Source organism: Odocoileus virginianus, chromosome 23 (genome assembly GCF_023699985.2).
Source record: "Odocoileus virginianus isolate 20LAN1187 ecotype Illinois chromosome 23, Ovbor_1.2, whole genome shotgun sequence".
In the NCBI taxonomy this organism is placed as follows: Eukaryota; Metazoa; Chordata; class Mammalia; order Artiodactyla; family Cervidae; genus Odocoileus; species Odocoileus virginianus.
The window spans coordinates 17,843,653-17,861,393 of NC_069696.1; the positions used below are offsets into that span (position 1 = coordinate 17,843,653).

The 17,741-nt window shown below is 42.5% G+C and overlaps 1 protein-coding gene across 2 annotated transcripts in view; it reads left to right on the plus strand.

The window, feature by feature from the left end:
• The first annotated feature begins 650 nt into the window (after positions 1–650).
• BCL2L14 (BCL2 like 14) overlaps positions 651–17,741 on the plus strand; it is a 38,619-nt gene continuing 21,528 nt past the window's right edge. The window contains exons 1-2 of one of the 2 annotated variants that reach the window (XM_020888630.2): positions 651–790; positions 2,291–2,349. In XM_020888630.2, coding sequence (XP_020744289.2) covers positions 2,321–2,349 — 29 coding nt within the window. In that variant the 5' untranslated portion in view covers positions 651–790; positions 2,291–2,320. Of the gene's footprint in view, positions 791–2,290; positions 2,350–16,452; positions 16,639–17,741 lie in introns of those variants that run through there. The other variant, XM_070453634.1, reaches the window with a different exon arrangement.

Consider the following 17,741-nt stretch of genomic DNA (forward strand, 5'->3'; position numbering starts at 1 on the left):
GATTAAAAACACCGACTGCTACTCTTCCTTCTCAGAGGCAGGCTGTGGTTATTCTCCATTGTTTCAAGGGTCATAGAACAGGATCTGAGTGTCCCTTTGCCCAAGACCGGTCACAAGGGAAGATAATATATGATGTCTAATAACTTCCTACACTGAGCCAGGCTCCCTCTAGACTGTCCCACTGCCCTTGTCTCTACCTTGCCCAACCCCGACCTAATCCTTATTCCATCTGTGTCCCATCGCTGATTCTCTTCTCACCCCTAAATCTTGTAGATTGAAGTTCCTTTCCTGGCATTCACCAGACTTTTTTTTTTTTTTTTTTTAAGAATCTCTGTCCAAAGTCATTAAGATCAGTCTTTTTTGGTCTCCATTTTCTCATCTGTAAAGAGGGAATAATAGCAGTACCTACACCGATCCATCAGAGGGTCCATGTGGGGATGAAACAATACAACTTATATAATGAGTTTACACTGCCTGGTACATAGTAATCTCTCAATAAATTGTATTGTGTTGTGTTTGTTTTTTTTTCTCTTTTCTTTCAATATAGAGGTGAGAGGCATTCTCAGTCTAACTACAGTTACAGGAGAGTTAGCATTCCAAGTTGGAATTCTGAACATATTTTCCCATAGAAACACTGTTCTACACTGTGATGGTATTTTACACCATCATTACCACTCCTAAGGATTCCATAGTGTTGGTACTTCAGCTTAACCCTACAAGTTAAATGGGCTCTCCTAGACTGGTCTGGCAAAACTCACCACCATGAAGAACACCACTTCAAGAGGAAAACGTGAGTTCTAAATAAGTCCCTTACAAATGAATTTTTGAAGTAGAACCCACTCTTAAGTTTAGTGCTGGCTAGAATGTTGTGAAGCCAGATGCTTTGGAGACTAGATTTATCAGGTTGATGAAGGGTAGATATTCTACAGACCTGACCTCTGAGCCTCATCCTCTCTGGAATGAGGCCATATGGCAGAGACTCTCAGGGCCAACGGTGAGAAGCAAAATTGTGTTGTGAAGAAAACTAGGTTGACCTTGGGTGTGGGGGCAATATAGGGGGATGACAGGAGGTCACAATTGATACCTGGGTACGCAGAGGCTGGGGAGATGAGGAGGCTCAAAAACAGGGTCTTGAGGGCAATGCCAAAGGAGTAGGTACATACTTGTTGGTGGAAGGCTGTGAAAAAAGAAACATTTTTAACCAGAAACTTATAGAAATATATCTGGAATCCAAACATAGCTAGATCCATCATTTGAAAATGAAATGATCTAGGATTCTGTGCTCCCACTGCCAGGGGCCCTGGGTTTCATGGGGAACGAAGACTCCACAAACTCTGAAGCTGTGTGCAGCAAAAATAAAAAAAGAAGAAGAAAAAAAAGAAAGAAAAGTGAAAATGGAGTGGAGTGATCAGAAGAAATGTAAAAACTATAACTCCAAGGCTAAGAGCCGAGAAGAGATAGATTTGGGAACTTTATGTGGAATGCTTGTAAGGTCTGAATCACACTATAACCAGAAGTTATAAGCTAAGCTGAGAGCTTTGGGATATAAATGAGACACTCAGAACACTTCACTCTAGAAAGTTCACATGAAGGTGACCTTCTGGGTATACAGGATAGCAATGAGCAGAGGAGGAAAGGGAAGGAAAGAGATTCTGCAGAACTAGAGGAAGTAGGGAGAGAAGCTGGTCGTCTGTGGAGGTACAGGCCCTTCGCACCCTGTACTAGCAAAGCTAAGAATGAGCCTGAGAGAGACCCAGGTCTCCCTGGGTAGTGCTGGGGTCCCCCTCAACCCTGCTGGACATTCTACACCTCTGTGTCTGCAACTACATGTGGACCCTAAAATGGCACCAAAATCTTGAGTGATGCTGAGTGTAGCTAGTGAACAGGGAACTTGGGGGATGTATACTTTATTCCTGCTTTCTTTGTCCCTGACAGTGGTCACCAAGCTTCCATCTGAATATCTTCACTGATGGAGACTCACCTCTCATAAGGTCCCCCTTTCCTTATTAAATGTCTGTCTTTGCGAAGGGTTCTCTCCAAACAGCCAGACCAGATCTACCCCCACCCTGGTCCTCCTCCTGTTCTCTGAAGCTAAGTAGCTAAATCCAATCCATCGTCCTCCTGAGAATCAGTTCCATTCCCTCCAGATCTTCTCTCTTCTGAGAAACAGTCCACATTGCACAACCTTAATAACCAAGTCCAATGATCATGTCAGGATGGCCTATTTATGCAAAGCACCATGCACATAAGTGGGACCCTAAAGTGAATAAATGATCTCCTTGCTCTTCAGGCACACAAGGTGAAGACAGAGGCATGGACAATGGACCCTAGTACAAAGAAGACTGATAAGTACTATAATCAATGTTCAAAACTTGCTATGGTGTAGCTAAGGGGAAAGAGGAGACCAATTCCATTCGGGAGCATCTAGAAAGGTTTCTAGGAAGAGGTGGGATTTGAGTTGGAGTTTGAAAGACTTTGATGAGCAGGGGTGGGGAAGGAGGCAGGTGGTGAGTGGAGAGAGCACACAATATGGACTTGACCCTGGTTCTTAACTTCCTATGTGACCTTGAGAATATTGAAAATGAGGGCACTGAATGCACTGATCACTAAAGTCTAGTGGTGGGTGTGTTTGGGCCAGGGGTAAGGAGAGAAGAGGAGGAGAATTTATTCAATACTCTGCCTGTCACATGGGTGCTGCACCCAGCACCATTCTGCTCATGTCATTGGGGGAAACTGCCAATGCCCTTCTTAGAATGATGATGATACCACCACCAGCAGCAACAACACTTCTTTGGCAATTATGAGCCCAGATTTTAGAAGTGCTTTATATGTTTATACTGACACCCCATTGAATCCTCACGACAGTCCGAAGAGATAGGTACCAATTATATTATTCCTATTTTACAGATGAGAAAGCAGAGGCACAGAGAGGTTGGGTAACTCACTCAAGGTCATGGAGCTAGTCTCATGGTAGAGCTGGGATTCGAACCTCTGCTGTCTAGCTTCCTGCTTTACTTCCTCAATAAAAAACACAAGGGCAGAAATGACCCCAGCGCTTTAGGTGTGTTCTGCCTCCCCAAAAGGAGAATATAAATGGCACCATAAGCCTCTTCTGCACCCCCATTAATTCAGCCTAAGACAACACTGACTTTTTTGGAAGCCATACCATGCTGATGTTTCACATTCATCAGGCAGTTGCCCAAAATCCCTAAAATGATTTTGATATGAACTGTTCTTAAGCCAGATCAGTCTCATTTTGTTCACATGCAGTTGAGTAGTTAATCCTAAACATTGGGCTTTAGGCTTTAGTAAGTTGAACTACATTCTAACTTTAGGCTCACAGTAATTTTTAAAACATACTATGTTATCCAATATAAATTCTCCTAACTTAGTGATAATGTAACAATAAGAGCTAACAGTTACTGGAGAACTGTCTTTGGGCCAGGCACCTTGATAAGTGTTTTTTTCATGTAGTATCTTATGTAGTTATTTAGTATTCACATGGAATCTATTATTATTGTTACTGTTTTTGTTATTATTCAAGCAAATAGAAAATCAAGGCTAGTGAAGTTAAGAAATCTGCTCAAGATCCAATAAGGAAGTGACAGACCCAAGGTTCATATTCCAGGACTGTCTGACCCTGGGGCTTGAACTCTTATCCATCCATGTTTCTCTCACCTCTTTGTAACAACCATGTACTTGCCATTAGATAAGTCAATCATGAAAAATGTCAAACAGAATCAAGGACAGAACTCCGAAATAAATTACATCCCTCCAGGCATACGTGAACCAATTTCTCATGGAGTCATAAACAGCTAGAGATTGCAGCATTTTTTATATAATACTGAGAACCAGGGAAGCTGAGTGATTTGCCCAAGCTCACATACCCAAGGCAATAAAGGAGATGGAGAAGTAAACAGTCCAGAGAAATAAGTGCTTCATTCCATCAACACACACTTTTGAGTATAAAGGAAAAACCAGCCGAAAAGTTTTGCAATTACAGCATCATCTAAATTGCAATTTTCCAATTTGTTCACATTCATCTCATGAGATTTTTATCGAAAACCTTGCTAGAGTCAATGTTCACTTCATCAAAAGCACCCCTTGATCTGGGGAGACGGGATTCAACTGTCCCAACCAACTCACAGTGAACACGTGGAACTCCCTATGCTAAAGGTTCATAAATCATCTGCCTGATAACTCAGTAGAGGATTTTGTGAAGAGTTAACATCTGTGTGAGGTTTTGCAAGGCTGCCAAGTCCTGACAACCATCATGCAAGTTATCCCCAATCACCAAGCATCATCCAACAGTGTTACTGAGTCCAAGCTCATACTGCTCGCCAAACTGAAACCATTTGGGTGTCGTTTCAGGGGCTCCAAAGAGCTCCAGTACCATAGTCCTTCATGTCTCAGCACAGAGAAGAATCCATCGAGAGCAAAGAGATAGATAAGAAGTGATTTATGAGAAAAGGACACTTGTGAGGCTTAAAAATAGGCAGACAAGGGGGCGCCCCACCCTGAGAACTTACTGGGCTTTATAATCAAAGGAAAAGTGGCAAGGGGGAGAAGAACTTCTTTGTCTTTCTTGAATGGATGTCATGCTTCCATCATCACTTCCTCCTCCAGGTCTGGCAGGGGAGTTTCCTTGTCCCTGCATGGTCAAGCTAGGCCCACCAATTATTGTCTTTTATGTGTGCAGAGAGCATGTCCTAGGGATCATTAATTTACTGAGCTCAATGGGAAGGATATGGGTCTCATGTCACCATCATTTTATTGTGGGGAGGGCATGTCTTGTGCTTCTGTTGCATGTTTTTTTTTTTTGCTAAGCAAGCCTGCTTGGTTTTGTGGTTAAGCAAATCTGCTTTCTTGAGCAATCATTAACTTCTAGGGAGTCTCCATATTTTTTCTATTTATTAATACAATCCCCTAGTGGGGTTAACTATTTAATCACCTATTTTGTCCCTTCACTCTATCCCTATCAAAATAACAAGTCAATAAATTGAGAGATGAGGTTTGTGGCAAGGAACAGTGATTTTCTTTGGAAAGCCAGCAGACGGAGAAGTTGATGGACTAGTGTTCCAAAGAACAATTTTACTGATTTCTATACTAAAAGGGGAGAGAAATGTGGCTGCTTGTACAAGCTTCTTGGTGCAGGAATCCTTCGTTCTTGCAGCTGTCTGCATAGGTTTGATCAGGATGTTCCTACAAACCTCCAACAGGACAAAAGTTATTCTCTGTTCTGCAACTTTTTATCTCTATATGAATGGGAAAACGCTACCTCTTTAAAAGTCAGAGACCTGAGAATATGCTATCCTGTGTATTTCAGGCTACAGAGAACATTCTTTTAGGAAAGATTCAGAGCCAGCATGACCAAGCACAGGAATACCACACAGCAGTTAGAGCTAAAGGAACAGATGCAATATGGAGTCAGATCTGCTCTTCTCTGTTATAAATGGTGGTTCTGGGTCTTCCCACCGAGGGCCTGAGATCTACTTAAAGATGCTCAACACATCTCTGTCATCTAAAGCTCTAACTTCTCTCTGTCATTCCCAAGTGAGACTACTTTTGTTGGTACAGAAGAGAGGAGTCAAATTGAATCAGAGTGGTTCTGTTTTCTTTCTGCCTTCTGCTGTTGTAACTGAATCTGAAAAACCCCTTCTTTTGTCATTTACATTTTCAAGAACCTCAGCTCAGTCTCACACTTAACTCCAGACCTATCTTTGCTTTTTGTCACAGTCCTTGTCAAAGACTGTCCCTGAACAAACTTTAGTCAGGCTCCTCTGAGCCCAGCTAGGTCCCATCATTGGGCACATTATCCAAGAGCCCAGTTTTGGCAAGAATCCTGCTAAGTCAGTTTAGCCAGAATCTCCCACCCTTGATATCTGATTAAATTCTTCATCCTCAATCATTCCTCAGGTAATGTCTGGTCACCCTGGCTTGCCTTCACCAAGAATCCTATCAGGTCATTTTAGCCAGAATCTCCCCTTACTCCTAATTCTTCCTTAGTAATTTTTCATCCACTGGTGCCACCTCCTCCCACTCCTCATTCGGCTCCTTGGCTATGAATTCCCACTTTTCCTTTTTGTATTCGCAGCTAAGCCAAGTCTGTCTTCCCTAGGCACAGCCCCACTGAGGTAGCCCCTGTGCCTATCATGACAGTCCTGATCACAACAGTGACACAACACAAGAGACAGAATAGGTTTTCTTTAACATCTCTTCCGGACATCTTTCATACGTGTAATTTTTAAGCCCAAGAACTTCCTTTCAGCCTCAACATCAAGTATCTTTCTTTTACTTCCTCTTCAGACACTCTCCCCAACTCCTCATTTAGTAAGAGGTGGGATCAGTATTTAACTACAAACCACCTTTGGAACCTCAGCCTTTTACTACTATGCTATACTATACCTATATTATCTGCAAATGTATTAATAGCTAAGGCACTGATTAAAACACAGCCACTAACAGAATCTTGAGATTTCTACCCACCTGTCTCTCAGTCAATTAAGCAGGCAAAGAATAGCCTGAAGAGAACATGAAGGTCCAGAGATTTTGAGTAATTTAATCAGTGTTAGTAGATAATTTCTTTAAAGGTAAAATCATGACTCTGGCAAAGACAAACCCAGTAAATGTGGTAAGAACAGACTTTAATCAGTAATAGACTGCAGCAGTCAGTTCAACGTGAACTGAGTTTGGATTTGTGCATTTTGAAGGGAGAGTGAGGAGGGAACAGGGACAGAGTGGGGCGTCAGTAGAGTCAGGGGAGTGATACATTACAGAAAATAGGAAGGGGAGGTTGGTCTGCATGAAACCATCTGGCTTTGTTAGGCTTCTCTCCTCCTACAGACGGGGAATAGGGACCCTACATTTAGGTGTTGGTTGGAACAAACAGCAAATTATGTTCTCAGGTAGGCACTTGAAGGTGGGAGGGGGGGTGATGCGAGGGTTGGGCTGGGTCATCCTAGGGATGTAGCTATGAGCTGCTAGTGTCGTGTTCACATCTTTAAAGGACTAGTCAAGAAAGGCTCAGAATTTCATCAAGGCTAGAATCTTTGTCAACTCTCAGAACATGTGTCAAACATTTTATTTAACTCACTAATTAATAATAGGGCCAATTAAAATGTTACAACCAATTCAAAGGAGAACTCACGCTACTGCACACTTATAGTCAGATAAGAAATACTGAAATGATTTTACAAATAGAGGCAAAACTGGAAAAACCAGTCCGTACCCATGGACTGGTTTTTCCCCACAATGATAAACAGTTGCATTCCACAAGAGACAATTTGCATTTTATGAAAGGAATTATTTGCATTACTATCAAATAAATAAAACCAGAAATGAAGAGGAGATGTTACAACTGAAAATACAGAAATACTAAGAATCACAAGAAGCTACTATAAACAATTAGATGCCAACAAATTAGATAACCTAGAATAGATACATTTCCTAGGAACATACAACCTACAAATATTGAATCATGAATAGAATAATTACTAGTAAAGAAATTGAATCAGTAATAAAAAAAAAAAAAACTCCCAACGAACAAAAATCCAGGACTAGAGATGGCTTTAACTGGTAAATTCTACAGAACATTTATAGAAAAATTTATACCAACATCTCTCAAAATTCTTCCCAAAAAAACAAAGAGGAAGGAACATCCAAAGTCATTTTATGAGGCCAGCACTTTTCTGATATCAAAGCCAAATAAAGAACCTACCAGAAAAGAAAATTATAGGCTAATGTTCCTGATAAACATAGATGTAACTTCTCAAAAAATATTAGAAAAAAGTACATTAAAAGGATCATATACCATGATCATGTGAGATTTAGCCCTGGAATACAAGGGTATTTCAACACACACATCAATGTGATATACCACATTAACAGAATGAAGGATAAAAATTATATGATCATCTCAATAAATACAAATTAGCTATAAAAGAAATACATATTATCTAAAGCCATATATGACAGTTACCATACTCAACAGTAAAAAGCTGAAAGATCAGGAAGAAGACAAGGATGTCCACTCTTGCCACGTTTATCCAACATAATACTCAAAGTCCTAGCCAGAGGGATAAGGCAAGAAACCGCATCATTCAAACAAAGCCTTCATTAGGTAGGTAGATAGATATTAACAGAGAGAGAAAGAGAGAGAATATTTTCAGATGCGAAACAGAAAAAAATCTTGCCATTTGCAACAACATGGATGAAACTGAAGGGCATTATATTAACTGAAATAACCAGACAAAGATAAATACTGCATAGTATTACTTATATGTAGAATCTAAAAAAAAAAAAATGTAAATCAAATTCATAGAAACCAGAGATTATAATGGTAGTTGTCAGGGAGTGGGGGGAAGCAGAGAGAGGCTAGTAAAAGAGTACAAACTTTCAATTATAAGATGAGTAAGTTCTGAGGTTCTAATGTGTAACATGGTGACTAGAGATGATAATACTGTATTGAAAGTGAAAGTGAAGTCGCTCAGTCGTGTCCGACTCTTTGAGACCTCATGGACTGTAGCCTACCAGGGTCCTCTGTCCATGGGATTTTCCACACAAGAATACTGGAGTGGGTTGCCATTTCCTTCTCCAGGAGATCTTCCCAACCCAAGGATCCAACCCGGGTCTCCCACGTTGTAGGCAGACGCTTTACCGTCTGAGCCACCAGGGAATGCTGTATTGTATTATCAAAATTTGCTAAGGAAGTAAAGCCTGAGTGTTCTCACTAACAGGAAATTTAATAAGTAATTATTAAATAAGTGAGGGGATGGATGTGTTAACTCAATGGTTAAAACCCTTTCATAATGAAATACCTGTATCAAATCATCACGTATATTTTAAGTATAGTTCAATTTTATTAGTCAAATTACCTCTATAAGACGGGGGGGGGGGGACAATAAATTTGTAGAGAAAAGACAAGATAAAGGAAAAAGGTTTCAGGCTTTGAGGGTGACAAACTGTGGGAAGGTAAATGCATGCAGGGAACTAATGGAAGATCTGGATGTTTTTAGTAAGGTTCATTGTATAGATTCCTCACGTGGCAGCTCTAAGCTAATAAGACTCTAGAGTTGCCTCCAGTGAGTAACAATCCTCCTTCCTTTCCGGTAGAAGTAGAAGACAGAGAGTTTTTCTTATGCATGCTTCTGCTTAATGGCCTTCAACTCAAAATATCCCTGAGTCAAAGTTGCATGTTTTGGGATAGCATACTATGAACCCCTTCACAGGTAATTCTTCATAATAACTGGTGCTCCCTTTGTCAAATGTTTCATTTAAGCCAGCCTCATTCTTTGCTGTGGGAGGTTCCCCCTTTCAGGTAGTTCATATTGAATGGTAACAGCATGAGCAGCTTGGAAATTCCTTTATTCACTTTTACAAGATGACCCATCAATAAACAAAATTAGATCAGGATTAGTCAAAGTGAAGTGAAAGTCGTGTCCGATGCTTTGCAACTCCATGGGCTATAGAGTCCATGGAATTCTCTAGGCCAGAACACTGGAATGGGGATCCTTTCTCTAGGGTCCCCATAAATGGGGACAAGGTGTCACAAAACAGGACATTAATGCCTCACAGTCTTGGGGCTCACCTTTGTGGGGCAGGGGTCGTAATATGGCAGGACTGAGAAAGCTGCAATGTTAGCCATGTGGGTGGGCCTAGAGATTATCATACTAAATTCAGTATATCAGAAAGACAAATACCATATGATGTCACTTATATGTGGAATCCAAAATAAGACACAAACAAACTTATCTAGGAAACAGAAACAGGTTCACAAACATAAAAGAAAAGACTTGTGGTTGTCAAGGCGGAGGAGAGTCAGGGAATGATAGACTGGGAGTTTCAGTTTAGCAGATGCAAACTATTATATATTTAGGATGGATACGCAATGAGGTCCCACTGTGCAGCACGGGGAACGATATTCAACATCCTGTGACAAACCATAGGGGAAAAGCAGATGAAAAAGATGCACATGTGTATAACTGAATCACTTTGCTATACAGCAGAAATTAACACAGAACTGTAAATCAACTACACTTAATAAAATAAATTTTAAATAAATAAAACATACATCACACACCAAAAAAATTGCAATGCTTAAGATGTAGGTTAGGTGGTGAAAGGAGAAATATCTCCCCTTGCAGTGAACTGTGTGGAGACTGTCGATATCTTTCCCTAGAGTTAGATCTGCTGACGTTCTAACTTTGCAGCAGGCGCTGTAGCTTTAAGGCAATTGGGACAGGCACCAGCAATTGGCACAATCTGCATACTGTAATAGGCAACAGGTCTGTGCTTATGGCCCTGTCCTTGTGTGAACATTCCCAGAGCTTGGTTATCTTTCTCATGTACAAATACGGTGAAAGGTTTTGAATCGTTAGGTAGTCTGAGGGCGGGTGGCTCTTGGGGTGCTATTTTCAGTCTTAAAAAGGGCTGTTCCAGTTTATCTTCCCAGGAAAGGGGCTTGGGAACTGAAGTTTTAGTAAGTTCATAAAGTAGAAAGAGCTTCCTTAGTGGCTCAGATAGGAAAGAATCCAACTGCAATGTGGGAGACCTGGGTTTGATCCCTGGGTTGGGAAGATCCCTTAGAAAAGGAAATGCCAATCCACTCTAGTATTTTTGCTTGGTGAATCCCACGGACAGAGGAGCCTGGTGGGCTACAGTCCATGGGGTCACAAAGAGTCAGACAGGACTGAGCGACTAAGCACAGCATAAAGTAGAGAAGCAATCAGAAAAAAATTAGGACCCGGCATATGCATAATCAGCTAGGCCTAAAAATTCACAAAGCTGTAGGCCTAGGAAATTCTTGGAGTAGCTTAATTCTTTTTGGAAATAACTAGATGCCTTCAGTGCTTAGGTTCTGGCCTAGGTAATGTGTGTGTGTGTTCAGTTGTGTCCAACTCTCTGACCCCATGAACTGTAGCCCGCCAGACTCCTCTGTCCATGGGACTTTTCAGGCAAGGACACTGGAACAGGTTGCCATTTCCTCCTCCAGGGGACCTTCCTGACCCAGGGACTGAACCCACATCTCCTGTGCCTGCTGCACTGCAGGCAGATTCTTTACCTAGCTAAGGAACAGTGTCCAAAAATAACTGGAATCCTATTCAGAGACTTCTGTCCTTTTTCAGCTAAGCGTTGCGCAAGTAAATGGAATATTTTATGGGTGCTTCTTTAGTAACTGATCATGGCAAGAGGTCATCCCCATATTGTAAAAGCGTCAATTTCCCAGGGGGACTAGAGTGTGTTTAGACCTTGATGAAATAAGAAGGGGCCTCAGTGAACCCTTGGGGCATGATTGACAAGTTATATTGTTGATTGTTCCAAGTAAAGGTAAACAAATATTGACTTGGGTCTCCAGGGATGCTGACCAAGGTTGAACAAAAGTCTACAGCACTGAGCAACCCTGAAATAATGACTGTCTTATTTCTAATTCTTAAGTCTTGGCTAAATCACCAGGCCCTCCCATCAGGTTTCTGGATTGGCAAAATCAGTGAGTTGTGGGATACAGGGAACCATCCTAGGTCTTTTATTATTAATATGAGGTCATGTGTGGCTTCAGGTTTTAATGGATATTGAGGCCACTTAAGAAGAGGTTTAGTCACATCTCTCTGGATTTTTATAGGCTCTGCACTTTTAAATTTCCCACTGTCAGAATTAAAAGCAGCCTACCGATTTTCAGACACCTCGGCTACATGAGGGGATCTTTATTGGAATTCCTCTTCTTCTGTATCAAAGACAGATTTGTTTAAAAAAAAAAAAAAATGGAGATCATGTTCAGGTTGATCACAAAATTGTAAGGTGAGCAAAACATATTATTAGCCTTTTTTTAATATAGAAAGGAGGTCTCTGCCATCTATTAAAATGGACCAGGGGTGGGTCACAGAGCAAAGCAGAATGCTCTTCAGTAAAAAGTCCCAGAACCATTTGTTACTGGTTGAGATGGTGTTTCTTTCTGAACTTCACTAGATACTCCCACCAAGGAAACCTTATTTTTAAACTAAGAGATTTCTGAGAGTGGGATTTAAAGTAGTAAGTCTAGCCCTGGTATCTACCAAAATTTGGTAAGATTTTCAGTTAATTTTGATTTCCTCTTGGCTGTTTAAGGGTAGCAGTTTACCTCAGAGTCCCTCAGAGCTGAATGAGTCCTGGGAGGAGCCATATGGGGGTCCTTCCTTGGGGGCATTTGAGTGGATTTCGAGGAAATTGCATAGATCTTTGAAGATAATCTTTTTTTCCATTGCCCCAATTAATTACAAAGGAAACATCAATCCTCAGGCCATGATCGGATGGTGGAGCTCTAGGAGGGAGCCAGGTGGGGAAATCAGGTGTTATTTTAGGTTATTTTAGCTCCAATCAGCCTTGGAGCTGTTGAAGGATCTTTATAATCTTGGTCCAGAGTCCTTTCAAAGTGGTTATGAGTTCAATCAGGTCAGTGGCCTTCTACCCTATTTTCTCTTTTCTTATCAACACACTGATCTCAGGAGATAATCAGAATGTCCCAGGAAGAGCCATTCCAAAGAGGGCTTTCAAGTCTGCCACAAATTCACCATTCTTTTGTCTGCATGTTTGAATAAAAGACCAATCCTTGTGGATGGGAAGACCTTAAGATGGCTTTTAAAAGGTCAAATTCTATGTTGTGAGCTTTATCTGGTCATAAAAGGGCCACCTGGAGACTTAGTCCAGTGGCCAAGACTCTGTGCTCCCAATGCAAGGGGACCCAAGTCCGATCCCTAGTTCAGGGAACTAGATCCCACATGCGACAAGTAAGAGTTCAAATGCTGCAACTTCAAAAGCTGGAAGATTCCGCATGTTGCAGCTAAGATTTGGCACAGCCAAATAAATAAATGTTACAAATAAATAAGCTGCTCATATTAAGGGAAAAAAAAAAGGGACCATGCTGGAGAGAATCTCCATTATCCTTGGGATTATGCCTTCTGCTTCCTGCATCTGTCTTCAGGCTTCCCAAATCCTACTGACATACTGTACAAGCTGATGAGGAACTGGCAGCCTGCAGTCACACGCCCCAATAAGGATTCTGAACTCTTAAAAAAAAAAATACAAGGACCTTCCTGAATTGAGGAAATTCTTTAATTACTGCCCTTCATTTTGTCTTTGACCAAGGAATGAACAATACCTAAAGAGGTACTGTTCTTAGGTATTACTCATCTGCACCTTGGGAGGTTTTAACAGGTAACTATTTAACGGTCTCTCCAACAGAAAGGCAGTTCAGAGAATCAGGAAAATGTGAGTTTTCACATAAGGACGGACAGTGGGGAGAAACAGGTGGTACCTCTTATCTCCTGTGTAGTTCATTTTTCCCTAGCCTTCCATAATAAGATTTTTAATAAAGTTATTTTGAAGCTTTTGAGGAGCTCTGTAGACCAATTTGGCAGACTTTATTTTGGGGAGCTCCAAAATCACTGCAGATGGTGACTGCAGCCATGAAATTAAAAGACGCTTACTCCTTGGAAGGAAAGTTATGACCAACCTAGACAGCATATTAAAAAGCAGAGACATTACTTTGCCAATAAAGGTCCATATAGTCAAGGGTATGGTTTTTCCAGTAGTCATGTACGGATGTGAGAGCTGGGCTATAAAGAAAGCTGAGCACAGAAGAATTGATGCTTTTGAACTGTGGTGTTGAAGACTCTTGAGAGTCCCTTGGACTGCAAAGAGATCCAACCAGTCCTAGGTGTTCATTGGAAGGACTGCTGTTGAAGCTTAAACTCCAGTACTTTGGCCACCTGATGCAAAGAGCTGACTCATTTAAAAAGACCTGATGCTGGGAAAGATTGAAGACAGGAGGAGAAGGGGACGACAGAGGATGAGATGGTTGAATGGCATCACCAACTCAATGGACATGAGTTTGAGCAAGCTCTGGGAGATGGTGATGGACAGGGAAGCCTGGCGTGCTGCAGTCCATGGGGTTGCAAAGAGTCGGACACAATTGAGCAACTGAACTAAGAAGATGGCATGAATTGACTCTAGAATTTTAAGAATCCAATGGAAAGAGACTCATTAGGAGAATGAGTTTGGGGTGTTGGGGGGGTGTGGGAAGGGATAGTTAAGGAGTTTGGGAGGGACATGTACACACTGCTATATTTAAAATGGATAACCAACAAGGACCTTCTGTATAGCACATGGAACTCCACTCAATGTTACATGGTAGCCTGGATGGGAAGGGAATTTAGGGGAGAATGGATATATGTATATGTATGGTTGAGTCCCTTCACTGTCCACCTAAAACTATCACAACGTTGTTAATCTGCTATACTCCAATACAAGGTAAAAAGTTTAAAAAAAAAAAGAGAGAGAATATAAGGATTCTGTGAGCTAAGTGTTTGGGTCACTTGGAGCCACAGGAAAACCTAAAAGGGTGTGAAGCTGGGTTGGGTATTTTGTGTGTTTTACAGTACAGCTCATTGCACAGAAGTTTCCCTGAGGTTGGCAGGTAACCTTCTGTAGGTCTAACCTATTCCAAGACCAGCTTGTCTCAACACTGGAGTTTTTTATTTAAGCAGCAATGGTTCACCTGTGCCCACCAATTATTGCAGCTTTTTGGCCTCTGAGACCCCCGCTAGCAATAGCATTTACATAAAACAAGACAAACATGTGCACTTTGACATACCAGCAGTGACCAAGAGATGCCTCTGTGACCTGGCCCAGAGAAGCCCTGTGAACACAACAATTTCCACAGAACCTTGACCAGGCAAAAGGACTGACCCAACAGTGGGGATTTAACATGTGAAACTGCAGCCTGCGGGCTCTACACGGACAGAATCAAGGGCTGGGGTTTTTCAACTTACAACCTGCGAATTGTCTGAAAGGCTGGTAGCTTAACTCAGTTGGCTGGGGGTAGAACCACTCACCAGCAGAAGCTGACCTCCTCCATATGCCAAACAGATCGGGAGCTGGATGCGAAGAGAGAGGGATGGGACTTCTCTATTGCTTCAGTGGTCAAGACTTTACCTTACAATGCAGGGGGTGCCGGTTCAATCCCTGGTCTGGGAACTAAAATCCCACATGCCTCAGAGCCCCCAAAATCAGAACATAAACAGCAGAAGCAATACTGTAACAAATTCAATAAAGACTTTAAAAAATAATAACAACAACAACCAAGAGGGAAATTACCCACAGCCCTCAGAAAGACAGTGAGCTCAAAAAGGGTCTCACAGGTACCTCACCAGTGTTTTTCATTGTCTTTGAAGCCATCAGGAGTCTTCTTCACTCTCTGCTGCCGTCACATCTGTTAAATAACAAAAAGTCAACTGTTAAGGCTCTAATTGGCTTTACTGAATGATTCATGAACCAGGCAGGATCCCATCTAGCAAGTAAAGAGGAACTCTACTGAGCTGCAGAAAAGGAAAGGTGTTTAAAAGGCAGCAAGGGAGCGGAAAAAGGGAAATTATCAGCAAAGATGTATTGTTTGAGGCAAGGCCTCACTCCTGAAGGGATCAGAAGGGTCCATCTGCAGATTTCCCAAGACTGACCAGGAAATTCCAACTTGGCTGGAACCACATTCCTCGGAGGCTGAAATTATAATCAGCTTAGGCATCAAGTCCTGGTCTGCTGCCGTGGGCCCAACCCAAGTGACTCTATTTGGGGCCTGTTGTTTCCTTCTTAACAAGGGGCAGGGGTCACGTGGTCCACATGACTTCAGGGGAGCATCCTGGTAGATGCATGACTGAGGGCAGAATGCAGAGAACAGGCAGTGGGCCACACAGACACCTCAAGGGTAGCAAAGCGATACTGTCACAGAAGGAAGGAATTATACCAAGTTTTTAATTAATTATCGCTGGATGACTGGATCATGGCGGTCTTTATGTATGCTATTGTTTGTTTTACAAGTTTTCTACAACAAATGTGCTTTTTTGTTTAAATTTTACAGTGTTGTGTTGGTTTCTGTCTTTCAACGTCACTCAGCCATAATTATACATATATCCTCTCCCTCTTGAGGCTCACTCTCCAATGTGTATTTTTAGAATCAGAAGAGAAGTAGGTTTTGCTGTCAGAGGTGATCAGTAAACATCTGCTAAACTGATGAAGGCTTCCCAGGTGGCACAGTTGGTAAAGAACGGCCTGCCAAGGCAGGAGACTCAAGAAATGCGTGTTCAACCCCTGGGTCGGGAAGATCCCCTGAAGAAGAAATGGCAACCTACTCCAGTATTCTTGCCTAGAGGGCTACAGTCCATGGGGTCGTAAAGAGTTGGACACAACTGAGCACATACATGGTTGATTCAACTTGATTGAAGCTGATGAAAGGAAAAGTAAAGTCCTATGGTGGGGGGGGCACCCACATAATTGTCCCCGTCCTAAAGGGCAGTGAGAGTCCTTAATAAAGATGCAGAACTCCTAGAGTCAAATTACTTGGGCAAAGGTCAGTCCCTCCTTCAGTTAAATAGCTGAGGGCAGGGCTTAACAAGGAAGTGACTCCCTTCATAAGCCTCCCTCCAGCCTCAGTCCCAACCTGAACGGGCTACACTCCGGTGGCGTCTTAGATCACAAGGGCCTTCTGAAATTAGGACCCAGGAAGACTAGGCCACAGTTTCCTCTTAAGTTTCGTGGAGAGAGACTCAGGCATAGACATATCCTTACAGCCACCTGACCCGAAGCAGGAGCAACCACTGACAGCTTGAAGACCAGGTAACACCTGGAGAGATTCAGCCTTCCCAGCAGGACGTGGTGGGGTGGGGGTGGGGGGTGGAGGGGGAAACTACAGTCCTGGATGTGTTCATTAGGTTCATTAGGTGCTGGGGGCTGGTAAACCTAATGTTTACTACATTTGTTTAGGAGTTCTGATCATGTAAGTCTCAGGAAGCAAAAGAAAGAATCTAAAACTAAAAGCTAAGTGTAGAGTTTATTAGGGGTTTTCAGGAAAGGGAAAGAGAGACATTTAGGTTTCCCTTTCATTTCTCCTTTGCTCCAGAACGGCTGGGGGAGTTAAGAATATATAACTGGCTGAATCATTTTTAATATTATGCAGGCCTGTCTCACTGAGTATGTGATAGCATGACAGAAGCCCATGGAAACACTAATTCCTTCCTCCAGAGCACAAAAGGGCTGAGGACAGGAGTCCCTGACTTTGAGCCCCGAGCATCTCTGGGCACCAGGTCTAGTCCTCCTAGAGACTTCCTTCAGTACCAGGCGCAAGTGAAATGGGGAATTCCCCCTCCCCTCTAGAAGGCTCCCTCCTGAGTTCCCTGCCTGCTCTATAATCAGAGCCTGAGTCTGTGTTTAATTCATGAGACCTGAGGTTCTCTCAATTTATTTTAGCTTCTATAGTAGGAGAGTAAGGCATTTTACCTCATTTCACCCTTAGGATTAAAGACCGTGTCCTACTCAGAAATGACAAGTGGGGGAGAGAGAAGGATGCTAGAAGGTCTGAAGTTCAGGGAAGAAAGGGGACGGGTGGCCTGTGAGAGGACAGAGGGTGCGAAAGGAGAGGCGCTAGACAACCAGACAAAACCCAGCTCATCAGCTGGTCTGCAAACGTCCCTCTGGGATGAGCGTCCTCCCCCTGTCTTACACTCAGGCCTTGCCGGTGTGTCCAGAGCCATGAAGTCAGCTCTGTGGCTAGGTCTGTCGGGCCAAGGGGTCTTTCATGCCCCTCATACCCAGGACAGGCCAGGGCAGAGTTCTGTCCAGCTTCCTGGGTCACAGCCTCTGGGCGCTGGAATCACAAAGCATGCGCGAGGCTGATTGCTCTACAACCCTGCGACGGAAAGAGAAGCGAAATCTAAGCTTGA